This window comes from Phascolarctos cinereus, unplaced genomic scaffold, assembly GCF_003287225.1.
Source record: "Phascolarctos cinereus isolate Bilbo 61053 unplaced genomic scaffold, phaCin_HiC Scaffold_3;HRSCAF=262, whole genome shotgun sequence".
NCBI lineage: Eukaryota > Metazoa > Chordata > Mammalia > Diprotodontia > Phascolarctidae > Phascolarctos > Phascolarctos cinereus.
The window spans coordinates 68462194-68483134 of NW_027555736.1; the positions used below are offsets into that span (position 1 = coordinate 68462194).

General features: G+C 37.9%; 1 protein-coding gene across 5 annotated transcripts in view; it reads right to left on the reverse strand.

The window, feature by feature from the left end:
• Positions 1-3472: 3472 nt before the first annotated feature.
• Positions 3473-20941, reverse strand: part of FRMPD2 (FERM and PDZ domain containing 2) — a 288737-nt gene continuing 271268 nt past the window's right edge. For all 5 annotated transcript variants that reach the window (XM_020997014.2, XM_020997018.2, XM_020997017.2 and 2 more), the window contains 4 exons: positions 20306-20637; positions 15677-15892; positions 6997-7059; positions 3473-5652 (listed from right to left, as the gene is read on the reverse strand). In XM_020997014.2, coding sequence (XP_020852673.1) covers positions 5572-5652; positions 6997-7059; positions 15677-15892; positions 20306-20637 — 692 coding nt within the window. In that variant the 3' untranslated portion in view covers positions 3473-5571. The remainder of the gene's footprint in view (positions 5653-6996; positions 7060-15676; positions 15893-20305; positions 20638-20941) is intronic.

The window sequence follows — 20941 nt, forward strand, 5'->3', positions numbered from 1 at the left end:
GAGCTCCTTGAGATCAGAGACGATTTGTGGTTCATTTTGTTTTGTTTTTGCCTTTCTTTGTATTCCATTATTTTGCACAGTGCCTGGCACTTAGTAGGCTCTTTGTAAATGTTAGCTTACCTGACATCTAAACTACTCTGAGCCACAGCCCACTGATAACGTTTGGCTTTGGTGTGACATATAAAGTTCATGTTGACTATACCTCTTGGTCATTCCACTGTTTGAGGGCTTGCTGTCCATTCAGACTTATACGGAAATTATGCCTGTGTTTTTGTTATTGAACTCTTTTATAACCATAGCTCTGAAAGCTGCCCAATCTTCTCTTCTAAACCTTTAATATTCGGATGTCATATTAAGTTTGACCAGATTGTGGTATATGACAAAAGTTGGCCTAAATCTGATGTCTACCAAGCATTTTCCAGATTTTTCAGAAGTTCTAGTCAAATAGAGAGTTCTACAAGTAACCTATGTTCCTGATTTTATAAAAATCTATGTGTAAAAACAAGAAAACCTATCTGCTGGTCATATTTCAAGAGATAACATGTTTATTTTAATAAATCCCATGATGTCACATTTCTAGCCACTTTTAGTTTGTCCTAGATCACTGTAATGAAATGTAGAAAATGAATTTTTACAAAAAGCCCTTTAAAGTTTGTGGTCATGAAAAAGAATGTCTTTAAAAATTATTTTAAAATACCAGTTTGTCAGGATTCCAATTACTAAATATATAAATTGCCTGGAAATTTACATTGTCAAATTTGTGGGGTAGTGGTGGTGGTGGTGGTGGTGGTGGTAGGATGCTCAGGGGGGTAGAAATTCTCTTCTCCAGGGCAGATCAGTAACTCATCTGCAATAGAGTCTTACTCAGACAGTTGTCAGGAGCACTGAAAATTTAATTGGCTTGCCCAAGTTCACCGAGCTAGCTTAAAAGAAAAAAAATTACTGGATTAGCACTTGAAGGTATCTCCAACCCCTCTGTTTTACAGATGAGCAGACTGAGGTCCAGGAAAATTAAGTGAGTGACTGGATGGAATAAAAACCTTCGTGGTAGAGTGAAACAAAGATATTAGAGAAGTAAATGACCATATAGGGAGAGTTTATGTGGTTTTTCTCGTGGATGTACCACTCGGATGACCTCAGTAAGTACAAGAGGAACCACAGAGGCATCAGATTATGTGTTTCAAGATTGAGCTTTGATTAGGAGAAACAGATGATAGTTATAGAGTAAGTTAAAGCTTGCAAAGTGCTTAATATGTTTTTTCATTCAATCCTCATGACAAGACCATGAAGTCAGTACTGTTACCATCCTCGTTTTTTTTCCAATGAGGAAACTGCAGCTGAGTAAGATTGAGTTCCTAACTTGAAGCAAGATTCAAACTCAGATCTTCCTGACTCCCAAGTACAAAAGTCAATCCACTAGGCCACCTGGTTCCCTAATCTTATTTTACTCATTTTAACATTTCTATCCCTAAAATGGTTTCAAAATGCTGAAGAAAATGTTAACTTGTCCAGGTTCACACAATGAGTAATCGCCAAGGGTTAGGACCAAACCCAGGATTTTCTGTGTGGATCTTCCCCTGGGCCAGCTTGGGGAAGGTGTCCCAAGTTGGCAACTGAATTTTTCAGATGATTAGAGAGGCTCAATAGCCCCAAACTTTTTCATCTCATCAGCTGCTGTACTATTAGTGTATGTGTTCTTTTGGTTTTGCTTATTTCACTGTTTTTCAGTTTATGCAAGTCCTAAAAATATTCATTTTTATAATAGAGATTATAGCACAAATTTTTATCATCCTACTCACTTCACTCTGCATCAGTTCATTTAAGTCTTTCCATAACTTTTTAAAATCATCTTTCTCCCACATTTTTATAGAACACTAGTATTTCATTACCTTAAATGCCATAATTCGTTCATGCATTCCAATTGATCATCATCCTTCTAGTCTCCAGCTTTTTACCACACAAAAAGAGGTGCTTTAAATATTTTTGTACATGTAAGACTTTTTCCTCTTCCTCTGATCTCTTTGGGGTATAGGTCTAGTAGTGTTATAACTGAGTTTAGTTATTTTTGTGTATAATTCCAAATTGCTTTCCAGAATGGTTTGCCCAATTCACAGTTCCAACAACAGTGAGTTAATATTCCTGTTTTCCCACAGACTCTCCAAAGTTTCCTTTTTTGTTGTTGTCATTGCCAAACTGATGGATCTGAGGTGAAATCTCAGCATTGCTTTAATTTGCATTTCTCTGTTTTTGTTTTTTTTTTATTTTAAGCATTTTTTCATATGGCTATTAGTAGCCTGGATTTTGTCCATTCAAACCTATTTGTTTATATCCTCAGACCATTTTGCAATTGGGGAATGGCTATCATTCATTTAAATCTGAATCTGTTCTATATACATCTTGGAAATGAGCCCTTTATCAAAGAAGCTTGCTGCAAAGAATTTTTTCTGTAACTTACCTTTAAAGTTAGCTTTATTGGATTTTTTGTGCAAAACATTTTTAATTGCATGTATTCAAAATTATCCATTTTATTTTCTGTGATCCTCTCTATCCTTTGTTTGATCATTAATCTTTCCTCTATCAATATTTCTGCTAGATATTTTTTCCTTGCTTCTCTAATTTGCTTATGATTTCACCTTTTATGCTCATTTGGAGCTTTTCTTGACATAAGGTGTAAGATGTTGGTCTAAACTTCTTCCAGACTGTTGTCCAATTTTCCCAGCAGTTTTTGTCAAATAGTGAGTCCTTATACTGGTAGCTGGGATATTGAATGCTGGGCTCCTAGGCTCATTTTCTTCTGGATGTTGTGTAACTAATCTGTTCCACTGATTTCATTTTTTAGTGCAAAAAAAATGAGTTTTTCATCAAGGGTGGTATTTCTGTTAAACTCCAGAGTCATATAATAATGGTATATTGCAATCTGAGCTCATTTCAACCACTCAGTTAAGCATCCAAAAGATGAAGGCTAAATTTACCTTAGCAAGTATTGCAACCCCTGCCCTTTAGTGCAGCATCAATAGACTGTTTTGACCCCCTGAATAAATTTCTCTCGTCCGCCTGGCACCCCTGCAGTCTTTCTGACTTCATGAGTACCCTTTGAGACCTCTGGGCCAACACCCTAACGAGATTCACAAACCGGAAAACATATTCCACCTAGAGATGAAAAACAATTAAGAAGGAATGTACACTGAGACCTCATTACTTCAGGGAGTTTTCAATTTGCTATTACATCACTGATTTCAAGGTGTTTTCCTTTGAGGTTTTCCATAAAAAAACAATTCAGCTAAATGATCCATGGACAGAAAATGTGAACTGAATTAATAACTCCATTATGTCATGGGCAGATTCAAGAAAAAAAAAAAGAGAGAGAGCTCATAGAAAACCATGTTTCTAAAATCTATCTGGATAAAAATCTGCAGAGGTCACTTCTAGAGAAGGTAATTTTTTTATCTAGCATATAAATATTGTGCACAACGATTGTTTAAAAATGTTTAATTAAAGTTGAACATTAACTAATGTATACACATGTTAAGGTCTTAAAAAAAACCAGTGTATCCAAAGTAGCCACGAGATACTCCCACAAGTGTCAATGGTAGGTCCGTATTCTTAACTTACGGCAGAATTTGAGTCACAATTTGTTGAAAGACTATTTCAATTAGTAAAGCCTTTTTGCATTTAGAATTCCCTCCCTAAGACCAAAATGAAAATGAATGCGGTCAATATTTCCAAATTTGCTACTTTAATTTCCCTGGAAAATTGAAAATTGGTCCAGCTGTAAAAATAGTATGCAGAAGCTAAGGAATGAATATGCCAAAAAGAATACCAGCATCGATCATAGAAGTTGGCTTCACAAGAAAAATCTTGGGCCAGGCTAAATAAAAACACTTTTATGCAATACATAGTAAACATTTCCATTTGAACAATCCTATACAAAAGTGTGTAGTACAGTATATATAGCACAATTATTTTACAAAAAAAATAGAGAGGGCTATCAAATATAGTGAATAAATATCTAAGTCAAACACTTTTACTGACTACTGCTTAACAGGACAAGATAAATAAAATTATCAATTTGATTTAAAATAAAATTGTAAAGCACGTACGTACGTACATGGTATATTACCCAGCAGGGGGGAAAAATAATTATCTAAAACCCGTCAATTTCTCTCAGCAAACTCAAGTGCACATTTAGTTAAGGAAAGCAATTAAGCCTTTTAGGAATCCACAAGCTACAACTGTGACTTTCAGGCATTTCCCTCTGTGTGTTGCGTAAGTCACCCTGATCACTAATCAATACCACTTGAATGTACAGAATTTTATCAATTCCTTTTAACTGGTGATAATGTACAGTGCAGAACTGAAACTCCCTCACATCATATCACTGTTATTGTTCATCGATTCACAAGTTCCTATCTAAGCTGAATGGAATAGTACTTACCTCCTTCAAAAGCAAATACACGAGTCTTTCTTTTCCGAAAACCAAATCAGATTTTCCCCCCAAAATCAGAAAACCAATTGAACCTTCTAAGTGTTTTTTAGGGGAGAGGAAAAACAGATAAAGAAATGAATGATCACAGATCCCAGACAGAAAAAGAAAATCTATAGCTTAAGGGATCTTGTGGATAATTCAGAATTATGGAATGATAGTTTTTGATCAAAAGTTATTGGTCAGCTAAAAGAATAACAAGCCCAAAATGTTCTGTTTGATACCAACACAACAGGCTGAGTCATACTCCAAGTGTTAGGGTGGAACTAGAAAGAACTCAAGCTGGGCCATAGTTATGTCTTGGCTCTAATGCAGAAACATCCATTTCCATTTTGGACTGTTCACTTCCGTGTGCTCATGTGGGAGAGCAGAATCCTGACCACCTTCTGCATTTTCCTTATGTCCTCTTGTTCTGCACATACATGCAACTGCTCAAAGATACCATCTTCCCCATGAAATCTCAGCAAACTCCCAGAGGGGTACAGAAGAAAGCTACAAAAGGAGTCCTCATTGCTTAGACACAATAACTGCACCCTAATTGGGTCTTTTGTAGTCTGGGTTATTTAAAGAACCAGCTGGAAATACCAACTCTTTAGCCAAAGAACAGAAGTAAGATTCTGTTTGAAGAACCTGCAAAGGATAATTGCTGTTATCCTGAAGTTTTTTGGCCTTAAATTCTCCCACAAAAAAGTATTTAATAGCGTTCTAGAACCCTTTAGGGTTAACTTTCAGATGCTCTTCCTGAATAAAATCCTACCAAAATTTTCAAGATCTGTTATTCTTCCCTGTCATCTTCTCAGCTACATAGCAAATACACAGTTACTTTCTGTAATGATTGTCCCATTGAAATAGGGGTAGCATTGTGATAGTATTGAAAACAACCACTATGAGGCAATATGTTTCTTTTTAAGCATTATTTCATCCCCAACCTGTATTTTACTACCTTCAGAGACTCTTCAGACATTAAGGTACTTGAATACACTAAGAAAAAAATATGTTATTGTGTCCATAAGCTAATAAATGTCCACAGAGGAAGAGACAGACACCAAGCCACTCGGTCACTTGCAGACGCAATGTAAGAACTGTTCTTATTTGGTGGAACTGAGTGTAGAGGTTAGAATTTTCCGTAGAACATAAAGCACGATTTCATAACAAAAGTGATACTGCACCTATATATACATGAAAATAAGAGAGAAAAACAATCAATTCGCATCTATAGTAAATACGTATATCAACCAGTTGGCAGGGAACATTTGAAAGTTTTTTAGTTCCATCAATGATACCATAAAGTTGGTAGATAGACATATTCATCCAAGGAATTCTCTATAAATTGTTTATCTCAGAGAAAAACATTGTGATGATTAATTAATAAGTGAGTGTGAAGTACATTTAAATCATCGATTGAGGGTAATTTGATCTTCAGATCACAAGTTAATTTTAGACCCAAAAGATTTCCTTGGCATATAAAAGAAGCTTAATAAATGGTTGTTGATTGATGAATTAATTTCAGCATAGACTACAAGAGAGAGGGACTATGTGATTGCTCACAGCTTTTCCCAAGCTTATACTTCTAAGAATATATCTCCATTGGGAACCTGAAATAGTGAGCTGACATTAAATATGAAAGCAGTCCTCTCCCTTTTCTAAGGAAAACCAGCCTCTCTTTTCTTAAATTATTTAGTTGTTTCAAATAAAAGTGGTTTGAGGAAGAAGGAGTGAACTAGATAATTGCTTCTCCTCCTTTTCTTTATACATATATGATTTTTCTCCACTCAAGTTGTACTTCAGTGTCTCTTAGTGTTATAGAGCTCTACAAAGGCAATGCTTTGAAAGCACAAAGCAAGAAGGCTACTGAAAGCTGAAGAAGCCAGCAATAGCCTGTAATCCAAGGACTAATTTAGACAATTAGCTTCAAGAAGGAACGTTATTGGAAGGTTGGCTACTTTTGAGAGTATTTTGGCCACAGCCATTCATTAAACTGTCTATTCTACCAGTGTAGATGGGATCTGCACAAGGGGACAGATATACATCATTTGCAGAACTTTATATTTATGTGCTGGTGTACATGTTGTGCCCCCTCAGTAGAATATAAGCTCCTTGAGGGCAGGGACTATTTCATTTTTGTCTTTGTACACAGTAAGTACTTCATAGTACTTAGTGCACATACTAAGTGCTTCATAAATGTTTGTTGAACTGAATTTTGATATATTGAAGAAAAATTTTTAGTGACTTGAGGCAACACCTGAAAAACTAAGAAAGTCTACATAGGAAATTTGCAGGAAAATGAGCTAAAATAAAGACTACCTTGGTTTCTAATCACCCATGCTTTCTGTCTTCATGTGCCATAAGTAAGTACTGCCCTGCTCTGACTAAAGCCGGGCTAACATTCTCTTTGTAACTTGTCAGTGGCATCGATATTTTAATCATTGCAAAATATTCTGCCAACCCTAGAGATTACTTCCCTGACATTCACCAAAATGGCTTCAGTTCTCATCTCCGTAGTGAGAGCTTACCTTGGTCTGAATCATACCATAACGTTGCTCTCTCATTTGGGTCACGATATTCTTGATATTGAACTGTTAGAAGGAAATTGAGCATTAACAAAGATGAAAGAACAACTCTGGACTTATTATTATCCTAGCTCTGGGTAAAGAGAAATATACTAAGGTTACCCCTTCTGGACCAAGACCACATAGCCTAATAAAAAAAAATAGTTCTCATTTTCAGAGGTAACAAAATATACCACTCCCAGGACTAACAAATACATTTCCAAAGAAAGAGTGTAGATTTCGGTAACTCAAAGAATGTGCACTCAAGAAAATCAGAATTTTTGCTAAACAATTTTCTATTCTTTTAAAGGCAAGAATCATAACAGATAATTTTGGGAGAGCCCAAAACATGAATAACTCTCTTCAAAAAAAAATTAAAACAAAACTGATTGAAGATAGAACATTCATATCTTAACCTCCAAATGTGGAGTCAGTTAATCAAGTAGCACCTATCAATCTTGCATTGGGTAGATAAAAAAAGCAAAATACACATACACATATGTGTGTGTATGTGTGTACATATATATATATATATATATGTGTGTGTGTGTGTGTGTGTGTGTGTGTATATATATACACATGTATATATACTCTCCAGTTTGAAACTCAATGCAGATACTTCCATGGAAGTGACCTCTCAAACAAGAGTTAAATTAGGGGATTAGCCCACAAAATCCTCTAACTCCAATAACGTAGTTGAAAGGCAGCATGATATAGTGGATAGAGATCTGTTATTCGAGTTAAGGGAACTTTGCCTAGAGTCTCACCTTTGACACATAGTGTCCATGTGAGAGTGGGCAGGTCACTTAACCTCTCAATACCCCCCCCCAGGCAATTCTCAGCAGCAGAGCAGAGTCTCATCTGCTTCAATAGGAAGTTTCCTCACCTGAGAGTTCCCTACATCAACGAACTCACAGGTCTGGACAAAAACAAAAGCAAGCAACAAAACTGATTGCAGTCCCAAGTCTGCCTGAGCCCTGAGTTCTTATTATGGAAGACTGGGAGGCATTCATCTCTCCAAGTCTTGCACAAGGTGAGCTTCTTAAAGGCTGGGGCAGTTATTTTCGTCTTTGTACTCTCAAAGCATTTAAAGAATTTATCAAATGAAATGCTTATTGAGAAAAGAAATGACTGGTTACCAATAGGAGTCATTTCAGAATCACCTCTCTGTGTACAGTAAGATAAACAGGTTAAAATAAGGGACAAAAGGAATACCAAATTAGAAGAAAGGATTCAGATGAGAAAATAACACTGGACACGATTATAATGGGTTCAAACCAATTTATTTAAGCACATTGTCACTTCTGGAAAACGGATAAAAGTGGAAGTGCTGATTAGCGCCATTCTTCAGTGAGGTTAAGCCAATATAAAAACATCCACTACAACAAGCATGATGAAAGAGTTCGGAAACAAGATGCCAGCTAATGAGCTACTTTTCTTACATGGCAGCCAAGGGAATAGGGCAGCAGGAGAGGGAATCAGCATTTATACGGCACCTACTATGTAACAGACACTGTTTTAAATACTTTATCAATATTATTTCATTTGGTCTTCACAACAACTGGTGAGATAGGCGCTATTACTAGCCCCACTTTATAGTTGAGGAAACTGAGGCAAGCAGAGTTTAAATGACCTGCCCACTAGTAAGTATGTGAGGCTGGATTTGAATTCAGTTCTTCCTGACTCCAGCCTCAGAGCTCTATCCACTTCACCACCTGGCTGTCTTATTTGTCATTTATTTAGATAAGAATCCAAACACTTTAAAAGAATTGAAAATTATGAGCAGTATCATTTCACAAAATAGAGAAAAACGATGAAGAAAAAAAATCTACAGAAAACTCAGGCATATGAATCAACTCACTCGGTGCAAATGGAAAGAGTGTTTGCTTATAAGTCCAACATAACTACTATTATTATTCATCCCAATGTATCAAGAGAATAGAAAGGACAACAAATAGGTGTGAAATGTATAGATTAGCCTGCATTTTTTAGTGATATGTTTTCATCCTTGATGATAATGAATCCACCAAGTTTGGACTGCACACAACATACTCTATGAGAAAGTGAAAGTGACACTTGAGAACATGAAACAGGATGAGTACCTAGATTGAACCAAATACACAAATAAAAATATTTTAAGAGGCAAGACAATGTTAAAAGCATTAGGAGAATCCATTTTCAAGATCCAAAAGAGAAGACTGCAAAATATAAGGGGAAAAAAATCACAGATGATGTTATTACAAGAGAGGGTAGAGGGACAGAGATTTTGACAGTAATGGACTTTTATGTTTACTTTATCATCTCTATAAAAACCTCCATGAGAATAGAACATACTTGATAAAAATGTGAGAAGGAAACAGTCAGGCTTTCATGGGTGACTCTCTACAGCAGAACACATCTTCACAGTCACCGAATTGATTGAGAAGTATAAAGAATATAAGACATGATTGTGTTTACTGTTTATTATCCCCTCCCATCTCTCAAAAACAAAAGGCATTTGCCTCTGTAGATAAAATAGTAGTCATAACTACTTTCCTCCAACAGAGTTTCCCCCATGCCTGTCTTAACATCCTACAGGGTTACCTGATAGATGCAAGCATGGAGATAATTTTGTCTAATGACCCTCTTAGCAGCTGTCATAAATGGGTCATAAAGCAAGTACATGCTCATCAAAGGTACTCTCCAGTGCCGTGGAGACCGGCCTGTGCGAAGTTGAAATGAAAAAGGAATTCCATGGAGGTAAGTTTTGTAGAAGCTCATGTGTTTTGGATGACATTGTGCTCTTTGAATCAGTCCTAGAAGACTGTTGGATCTTCCCAGTGAGATCCATAGTCACTCAAAAGAAACAGGCCAAGTAATCTACCTGAAAAATCCCAAGTGGATAAAAATGAATGTTGTCCAGATTATTTACATGTATAGCCTGTTAGGTTAATCCATCATCAAATCACAGATTTAGAACTAGAACATCAGATATTATCTACTCCAACTCCTTCATTTAAGTAGGAGGAAAGTGAGGACCAGAGAGGTTAATTGCCTTGTCTAAGGTCACACAGGTAGTAAGTGCAAGACTCAGAATTAAAATTCAGGTCTTCTAACTACACCAGGCTGCCCCACAGAATCATAGATTTAAAGGTGGTAGAACCCTAAAAGACCATCTAACACTCTTATTTCTCCCACCCACCCTTATTTTATAGATGAGGAAATTGAGGACCAATGAGATTGAGGAACTTTTTTTTCCAGTGAGGCAATGGGGTTAAGTGACTTGCCCAGGGTCACACAGCTACTAAGTGTCCAGTGTCTGAGGCAGGATTTGAACTCAGATCCTCCTGACTCCAAAGCCAGAGCTCTATCCACTGTACCACCTAACTGCCCAAGTAACTTTCTTAAGGTCAAATATGTAGTAAGTTGAAAAATAGGGATTTGCACCCAGGTCTGATGCTAAACCCTATGTTCTTTCCATCATGCTGTGTTATACAATCAGAAAAAGAAGAGATTAGTGTTCACCAGAGCCTGCCTCACTTAAATCCAGTTCACATGCAAGTCAAGAAATCACCGTCGTGATGTCATTGGTCCTCTTCAGGAAGGATGAACAACAACAATGAGAATTCACAGATGTGGAAGGATGGGCGCTGGACTTAAAGGAGGGCCAGAAGTTCAGGGCAATGATGGAGACATCTCTGACCAGCTCACATTGATAAATTTTCAGTGTGAGCATTTATACCTCAGAAATCAGCAAATGCTACAAATCAGGGTTTGATTTCTTAATTGTCTAAACTTAAGGAACTGATGGAGAACATCACTAATGCAGATTGAAGTCAAAAATATGTTTGGAACATTTTTTTTCAGAAAGCCAATTTTAAACATTTATCAGAACACAACTAACTAGGAATAGATAAATAGGAAAATTAATCATATTCCAGAAAGGATGAAGAGCATAAGCAAAGATGTGATACAGAAAAGGGATGGGGGTAGAATAATTAATAGAACGGCTGCAAAAATGTGTTCAAGAAGAGTGGGAAGTAAGGTTGGATTGGTGATGGTTGATCTCTACTGTTTGGAAGGCAAGCAGAGCATAAGATTTGAAGATCTCAGTAATAAGAACAAAGATTAATAACAAGGTTAATAATGCAATCTTTTATTGGTGGAACAGTTTGCTTTTTAATGTACATTTTCATTTGAACCTCCCAATACTCCTTACTTAAGCAGAACAAGTTGTATCTCATGAACAAATAAACTGAGGCCATAAGATTAGAAAACTAACTGGGATGGGCCTCATTATCACCCTGTTATCTATGAAATATTAAAAGAACTAGAGGAATATGCCTCCAGGATATTGAATAGTCTGTGGAGAATCTATTGGAAGATATCAACACAAAATATCATACCACTAGGCAGGAAGGAATGAAGAGGTTATGAAATTTCAAAGCATTAACAATTTATGCATTCATCAAACATCTATCAGTTTCTTACTATGGGCAACACAGTGTGATAGAAACTAGGAGAGATACAAAAACAATTAAATCAAGGACCCTGCCCTCAGTGAGCTCACAATCTTGTAGGAAGAAATTAAGAGAGATTAGTAGAACACCAATTAGAGTAGGATAAATGTATACAAATAAAATAAATCCAATGATGGTGAAATCACTTCCAGCTGGAGAGAGGAGGGACGCTTTGAAGAGGTAGCATTCAATTTGGATCTCAAAGGATGGACAGAAGATCAGAAGGTCTCAGAGACTGGTGGAGGACATAGCAAACACAGGGAACAGTGTGAACAAAGGTGTGGAGGTGGGAAAGTGCTAAGTTTGTTGAGAGATTACTGAAAAGTCCAGTTCAGCTGCATGAAGCATAGAATACATGAAGGGAACTTTTGGAAGGTGAATATGGACATATAGGCTGGAAATGCCCTTGGGTCTTAAAATTACATCATTCAAAACAGATGATGTTTAACACCAAGGTGTGGGGGCGGGGAGGAAGCGAGGGCATGATATCTGCCTTCAAAGACAAAGGCAATATGATACAGTAGGAGGAACATAGAACATTTGAATCCTAATTCTGGTGTTTCCTGTCTATGTGACCTAGGGCAAGTCACTTAACCTTTCTTGGTTTTCAGTTTTCTCATTTATAAATTAAGGCATTTTGGTTCTGTAATTACAATGCTATGTGAGTGGGCATCCTATGGTAAATATGTTACTTATTTTCTGTAGCTGCAGTGGGGAGACCTAAGATCAGTGTTAAGATGGTACAGGAAGTCTAATTTTGTTTCGGATTGAGGAAGAATTTCCTAATCATTACAAATGTTTGAAAATGGAATGGGCTGCTTCATGGCGCTAGGAAGCCCTCGATCGCCAAGGGTAGACTAGCGCAGACCAGTTGGCCACCTTTCTCAGGGCATCAGGAGGCCATTCCTGCATTAGGTTGGGAACAGACTAGAGGACTAAGACCCTTTCCAACTCTGGGATCCTATGATTTGCAGACACAAATAGAAAGACTGTGTCATAGCAACTGAGGCAGCAGGTGGTCTGTGTGGATGAATGCTTTCTTTCACAGCACATCAAAGTATTCATTAACACATTATACTAGCATAACCAACTTGTTCTTTCCCACAAAATCGAAAAGGAGTGAAGAACTCAAAAGAAGCAAACAGAAACATTTCTCTGAAGCAGTCGTTCTATTTCTCACTGCCTCATCAAGATGGGAGACAAACAGCTCTATCTTGCCTACTTGGGTTTAGATGGTAAGTAAATTTGTAGTTTTAAGTGCTTCGTGCAGAAGTGGGAGATGAAGGATTTTTTTCCCACTGCCAATCCCAAGGGCACACTATTTCCTCCTGCAAAGCCAGAAATAGGGAATCTGGATGAGTTGTTGTTTGTTTTTTTAAAGTCACCCATAAATGGCAAGCGTAAAATCTGGAATATACAAGGTCTATACAGGGTTATATTACCTCTATCAGACAAAGCTTGATTAAACCCAATGAAGCACTAAGTATTGTGTTTGGTATGGGCTGCCCAGGCACTTGCTTTATTGCGATTTCTGTTTGTTTGTTTGTTTTTAATTTAATCCAGCAGTCAATCCTTGGTCTCTGATCTCTGAGATCCGAAGTCCTTACATTGGGAAGCTATAGCTTCTATTTTAATAATACCCCTGGGTTACATACTAGGATTAGGGTAAACTTATCAAGCCCAACATGTGGGGTACAGTCATGTGCATGTTAGAGTCACCTCATACCAGCTTTCAAAAGCTGATTGTTCAATTTTCAGCATGACCATTTGTGCCTTGGAAATTGAAAAATATTATAAATCAGGACTTGAGTTATTGTTTTATTAATTGTCTAGACCTAAAGTGATTGAGAAAATGAAGATTTAACTTTGAAATTGTTAGGTGTCTTTTTCAGAAAGCTGGTTGTTAAACATTTACCAGTATAATCCTGGGTGTAATTTCACCCCCTTCTACCTCTGACTCCAGTTTTCCCACCACACTGTCCCTTCTTCTTAACTTTCTCAGTACCGTCCAAGACATCATACCATTCCAAGTCACTCATATTTGCCACCTTGAAGCCATCTTCAACTCTTCTTTCTTCCTCTCTATTCACATTCAATGGTCAAGTCCTACCTCACAGTATATCTCCAATCCATCCATCCATCCATCCATCCATCCACCCATTCATTTGTCAGTCCATCCATCCTTCTCTTCACCCAGTCACTGCTCTTGTTCAGATCCTCATCACCTCTCATGGGATAGCCTTCAGCCTTCTGATTGGTAACCCAAGTCGCCTCTCTTCAATCCATCCTTTGCATGGCTGCTGTAGTGATGTTCCTAAAGCATAGGTCTGTCACTACCCTGTTCTAGAAGCTCCATTTGCTCTCACTTTCTCTAGGATCAAATATAAATTTCTCTGTTTGGCTTCTAAAGCCATTCTCAGGCTGGCTCCAGCATACCTTTCTAAGCTTTTTTATGCATTTTATGTTCCAATCCAACTAGACCATCTAATCATACACACACACACACACACACACACACACGACATTCCATTTCTCATCTTCAAGCCTTTACATATGATATTTCCTATTCCTGGAATGTATCTCTTCCTCAACTCCGCCTCAGCAAATCTTCCTCTTCCTTAAAGATGCAGGTCAAGCATCCTTTACATGACTATTTTCCCACTGCCTCCCCCCAACTACTAGTGCCTTCCTCCTGGAAATTACTTCACATATTTTATGTTTAATTTTCCAGTTACAAGTTTCCTCAAAAAAATCTTCTCTCTTTGAGGTCAGGGAATATTTCCTTTTTGTCTTTAAATAACCATCTCCTGATACAGTGTGCATTTAATAAATGCTTGCTAAATGAATGAACTCGGGTAATCATCATCACCATCAGCAGCAGCAGCATCATTATTAACGTTATTGCATTTTATATCACCTATTTTTTTGCCAGGCACTGTGCTAAGTACTTTATAAATAGTATCTCATTTGATCTTTTTAGCAACTCAAGGATATTAGTGTTCTATTATGCCCATTTTACAGACGCAGAAACTAAGGCAAACAAAGGTTAAGAGACTTGCCCAGGGTCCCACAATTAGTAAATATCTGAGGCAAGATTTGAACTCAAGTCTTCCTGACTCCAAACCCAATGCTATTACCAGTGCACCACCTAGCTACCCTTAACTGAAACCCTTTGCAAGCTTTGAACATTGTTCAGAATCCCAAAGCACTGAAAAGTACACTGAAACCTGAGGTCCATCCCTCTCTCTTGCCTTTTCTCCCTATGGTCTGTAAGACTTATACAGCCAGGGTACAGGATTCCTGGGCCACTTCCCAGTTCTGCCCAAAGGCCTTGGGTTCAGAAATCAAAGATTCCTGAGGCCTAGCACCGACAGACAATATCTCTAAGGATAGGTGAACCAAACCATGACAGAAGATAAAGAGCAATGAAGACAGGAAAGGAGTTAGGATAGCTGGGGACAGTCTGGAGTTTGGCATTCTCTAGGGTGGCTACAAATAACTACAAATCTTTGCACCCAGAGCAAGTAGCACAAGACATGTCCTCTGAGGAGGGGAAGGGGACATCAGCATATGAGTACTCTGAGGAGGCCATTAAGCAAAGAGTGAGAAGGAGGAAAGAGCAGAATGAAGGCAGTGATTCCATCTGTCTGCTAACTCCCTGTTTAACTAGCTCTTCTTGCTATGTATTAAGCTCTGATATTCCTACGCTGCGGAAGGACTGCAATTACTGTTAGTACCCTCCAAATTTGGCATCCTGGAACAAAACCCCAGATGAACACCCTAGTTAAAGATACGTTGATTTATACTTTGCTATAATTTAAGTAGACTGCCCAGGATGTAAAATACATATCACCGACAGTATTTTAGGTAGCATCCTGAAAAGCTCCAAATGGCAAATACTACTCTTCCAAGATGGCATCATAGGTTTAGAGTTGGGAGTGCCTCTAAGATTATCTAGTTAAATCTCCTCGATTATGTGAGGAGGCTTCAGAGAAGTTAAGCCGCTTGCAATGTGGTCACACAGATAATAAGTGTCAGAGCTTGGATTCTGATCAAGGACCTTTGATTCCCAAACATGCAAGCCCTCTTTCACTGTGCTGGCTTCATCATATGATTCTTTGGGGTGAGGGTGACAGGCAACTTACCTCAAAGTCTTTTTCTAGGGCACGAAGCACAACATCCACACACAAGATGACCCCAGTCCTCCCAATGCCTGCGCTGCAGTGTGCAATGATGGGTCCCGTCTCATGGATCTTCTTCATGTAGCGGACATACTTCACAAAACCATCAAATGATGTGGGAATGCCATGGTCCGGCCAATTAATGAATTGTATCTGATGCACAAAGTGAACTGAGCCTGTCTGCGAGAGAAGCACCATCACCATATCTTAGGTTAGAGACCTCAAGTCATTACCACGTGGGGATGTTATCTGATATTTATAGCATTTTATACCTTTGCATAGATTAGTTTATCGTGAGCACCACTTGGTGAAGAAGGTGGGACAGGTACTGTTAGTCAGTTAATAAACATTCATTAAACACCCAACATGCTAGGCACTGTGCTGGGGACAGAAAGGCAGAAGACAGTCCCTGTTCTCAAGTTCAGTCATGGAAGAGGCAACATGCAAACTATGTACAAAGAAGATGTAAAAAGTTAAATTGGAGATAATCAACAGAAGGGAAAGTCTACTTTGGAACTCCTAAAGAATAACAGAATTTGAGAGTTGGCATAGACCTCAGTGACCACATCATCCAAACCATTGATGAAGGCATCCCCACTACAATATAACCAACAAGTGGTCACCCAGCCCTCTGCTTGAATATTTTTTTTTTGGCTAGGCAATGGGGTTAAGTGACTTGCCCACAGTCAGTAAGTGTTGTGTGTCTGAGGCTGGATTTGAACTCAGGTCCTCCTGAATCCAGGGCTGGTGCTCTATCCACTGCACCACCTAGCTGCCCCTTGAATATTTTTAAGACAGGGAAACCATGGCCTCTCAAGGCTTCCAGTTCTACTCCTGGACACGTCTAGTTGTTCAGAAATGTTTCCTGATATCAGATCTCAATTTGCCTCTTTATAGCTTCCGCTGAACGTTTTTGGTTTTTCCCTTTGAGGCCAAAGAAGGTATGCCTAATCCCTCCTCAATATGATAATCCTAGGGTTTGGGGGAGGAGGGGAGGAAGGGAGGGACAAAAAAATAAAATAAAATAAAAAGTGCAAAAAATATATGATAGTCCTTCAGATACTTGAACACAGCTACTTTGTCCCCAGTGAATGTGCTTTTCTCTGGGATAAACGTGCCCAGTTTATTCAACTAATCCTCATGAGTCATGAACTCAAAGTTTTTCACCATTTACCACATTCAATGTGGAGTATCTGGGAAATAAATATACTTTCATTTTGCCTTGAGCTCCTAATCCTCTGTGACACTGGAAACTTCTAAAGTTAATTTGGGTCTAAAATGTCAATTATACTAAAAAATAATAATAAAATTTAAAAACCACAATATAGACTGAGCAAAAGTATTTAATTGAAATAGAAAATGAAACACTAAAAATATTCTCAGCAAAGACCTTTCCTAAAGGAGTGCATTTTCACTCTTAGTAGCAGCAGGCACTTACTAAGTTTTTGTTTCCTTCCTTCCTGCCTTCATCCCTTCCTTCCTTCCTTTTCTCAGTCTTCATTCTCCTTGACCTCTCTACAGGCTTTGACACTGTTTCCTTGACACTCTCTTTTCTCCAGGTTTTTGAGACAACACTCTCTCCTCCTATGTATCTGACTGCTCCTCCTACATTTCCTTTGTTAGATCTTCCAGATCACACCCTCTCACCCTCGGCATCCCTCAGGATTTCCTCCTGGGCCTTCTCCCCTTCTCCTTCTGTATTACTTCACTTGATGATTCATCAGTTCCCATGTATTTAATTACAATTCTGATGCTGATGATTCTCAACTCTACTTATCCTACCCCAATCTCACTGCTGACCCCCAATCTAACATCTCCAACTGCCTTTCAAACATCTTGAATTGAATGTTCAGTAGACATCTTAAACTCAATTATGTCGAAATCAGAACACATCATCTCTCCCCTAAGCCCTCCCCTGCCTTCTACCTTCCCTAGTACTGTAAAGGGCAACACCATCCTCCCACTCTATTAGGCTCCCAATTTAGGAATCAACTTGGACTCCTCATTGTCTCTCATCCTTCATATCCAATCTTTTGCCAAAGTCTGTTGATTTCACCTTTGCAACATTTCTCAAATACTCCCCCTTCTCTCCTTGGATACTGCCAAAACTCTGGTACCAGCTTTCATCACCTCACATCTGGACCATTGTAACAGCCTGCTGGGGGATTTGCTAGCTTCAAGTCTCTGCCCACTTCAACCATCCTCCATTCATCCATTTAAGTGATTTACCTTAAATGCAAATCTGACTATGTCACACACCACAACACACACTCAGTACTTTGAAAAACTGAAAATCTTACATGTATACTAGTTATCATCATCCTCATCCTCTTCCCCATTCTACAGATGAGATATAAAAAGAAAATATTAGAGAAGTTGTTGTTTGCCCAGGGAACACAGGATGTTTCTGAAGTATGATTTCAATCCAGGCCTTGACTACAAATTTCACATTCTATCTCTTCTGCCATATTGCATCTCAAATGGATAAATACATTAAATCGTATTATGAGAAATATAATGGTATGTTTATGATACGCCACCTTTGAGGACCCACATCTACGTTAATGTCAATCTAAGTCCCTAATAATGTCTCTGGCATTCTTCAATGTTTTAATTAATGGTTCAGGTGAAAGCACATATCTATCAATTCTGTGAGTAATGCCAACATAGTAGGGATAGTTCATATGCTGATTGGCAGAATTTGGATCCCCAAAGATCTCAGTGGGCTCTATCTAATAACATTAAATTTAATAAGGATAAATGTAAAGGCCTAAATTTATATAAAATCAGACAAAAGGGGGTAGATATAACCACAACATAGTTCATGTAAAAAAGACCTGAGAAATATGAATGAACTATAAGTTCCATCAATATTGGTTGACAGTTTGACAAGGTAGCCCAAAATAACAAATGTGGTCTTAGGATGAATTGACAAAAGTGTCAAGTCCAAATGCTACACCAGCAGTATTGTGTGCAGCTTGGGGTGCCATATTTTTGGATGGTTACAGACAAATTGCAAAGGGTCAAGAAGAAGGAAGCAAGGAAAGTGAAGGAACTCAAAACCATGTCAAGTGAGAAACAGAGGAATTCAGGAGGCTTCATCTAGAGAAGACTGACAGAGGGATAGAGTTATAGTCATCAAATATCTGAGGAATTTATCATATGGAAGAGAAACACTGGGTGTATTCCTTTTGGCATTCAATTCAACCTAAGGAAAAAATTTTCTGACTCTTAAAGTGTTATAGAAATAGACTGAAAAGATAAGTTAACTCCCTGTCATTGGCAGTATCTGGATAGAAGCTGAATGTCTGCTTACTGGGGATGTAGTCATGGAGGGGACTCATTCTCCTGTGCTATACCTCTCACATCCATCCCATTCTCTCTGTCCATGTACCTAAGACCATAATTCATGAGGATCACCCCTCACCTGGGCTATTCCAAGCCATTTCCCAATTGGTCTCCCTATCTCATCGCTCTCCACTCTGGTCTATCCTCCACACAGTTATCAAAAGTAATTTTCCATAAGCACATATCTGAACACATCACTGTCCTACTCAATATACCCTTCCCCCCCCAAGAAAAACTCTGCCATTTAATTTTTAAAGTCCTTCATAACATGGCCCCAATTTGTTTTTGCAGTCTAGTTTTACATTACTTTCCTTTTTGGACTCTATAGTTCAGACAAATAGACCTCTCTTTTCCTTACACAAGGTAATCCATCCCCTGCACATATTGGCAGTTCCCCATGACTGTAATGAACTACCTCAGCAACTCTGCTTTATAACATTCCCCACTTCCTTCTAGACTAAATTCGAGCACTGTCCTGCTACCAAACATTGCTGCCCTCCCTCTCTATCTTGTATTATTTTTGCATTTATTCCATTTTGTTGTTGTTCAGTTGTTTTAGTCATGTCTGACTCTTATGACCCCATTTAGAGTTTTCTTGGCAAAGACACTAGAGGGGTTTGCCATGTCCTTCTCCAGCTCATTTTACATATAAGGAAACTGAGGATATCAGGGTTAAATGACTTGCTCAGAGTCACACAGCTAAGTGTCAGAGATCAGATTTGAATTCAGGGAGAAGAGTCTTCCTGACTCCAGGCCTGGTATTTTATTTGCTGTGCCACTTAGCTAAAAATTAAATATTTACACTTTATAAATATAAAAATACATTTATTCTGTATAAACATAAATGCACAGACTGTCTACTCCAATAGAAGATGTGCTCATTGAGAGCAAAGACTATTATTTCTTATCTTTTTGTCTCCAACACCTAGCTCAGAATCTTGCAAAAACTAGATACTTAATAATTGTTAGTTGATGATAACTTAGGTACTTCTAAACTCTAGGTTTCCATGATGCCATGGCTTGGAGTTTGGGAGGGTTTTATTATCAGTTAGGAAATAGAAGTTCTTATTTTTCACATTTATTTTCATTTAATTCTCTGTTACTTATTTACATTTAATTCTCTGTTACTCTCCCAAACCCCCAACTTCAAATGCGGACATGTATACTAATACACACAAGGATATAATGCCTAGCATTATGGTGATTTTGGTGGTGTTGTTGGGCTTTTTTTTTTTAACAACTCACCTTTTTAACCATTTTAATCTCTCGAATTGTAAAAGCTTCTAGTATCTGGTAATTCTCCAATGCAATAATATAGTTTTGAAGCTCCAAAGGCTTGTTCAGAGAAATGGGCCAGTAACGGTGGCATTTGATTAATCCATTCTCCATTTCTTTGGTCATCATGGCAATGACATTGGATTTATTTTCCCAAACCATTTGCCAAAAGTCTTCCATGGTTCCTGGCAGGGGTCCTTGAGTTGCAATGTATAAGTATTCTTCCCCTGAATTCAATATACGGATATAACTTGCATTGATGTAATCCTGCTTTTCTCCAAGTGGAACCCGTGTTCCATCATCTATACCACACAGAAAAACACAAAATCCAAATTTCTAATCAATATTTGTCTTTCAAACATAATTTTCATGTTCCTATGAAAAGTTGTACATAAAAGTACTAATTCATTTTAAGTATATTAATATGACAGAAACATAAGGATTTTTTTCATAGACATGTATGAAGCTATCCTATATTCTGGTCTAATTAATTCAGTGAACAAATTCTCAAGTCAATGAATAAAAAGATAAAAAATTAACAAATTTTAATTTAAAAAGCACAGGCAATTAGTTCCCTTATCAACTTAAACATTATTCTGACTACAG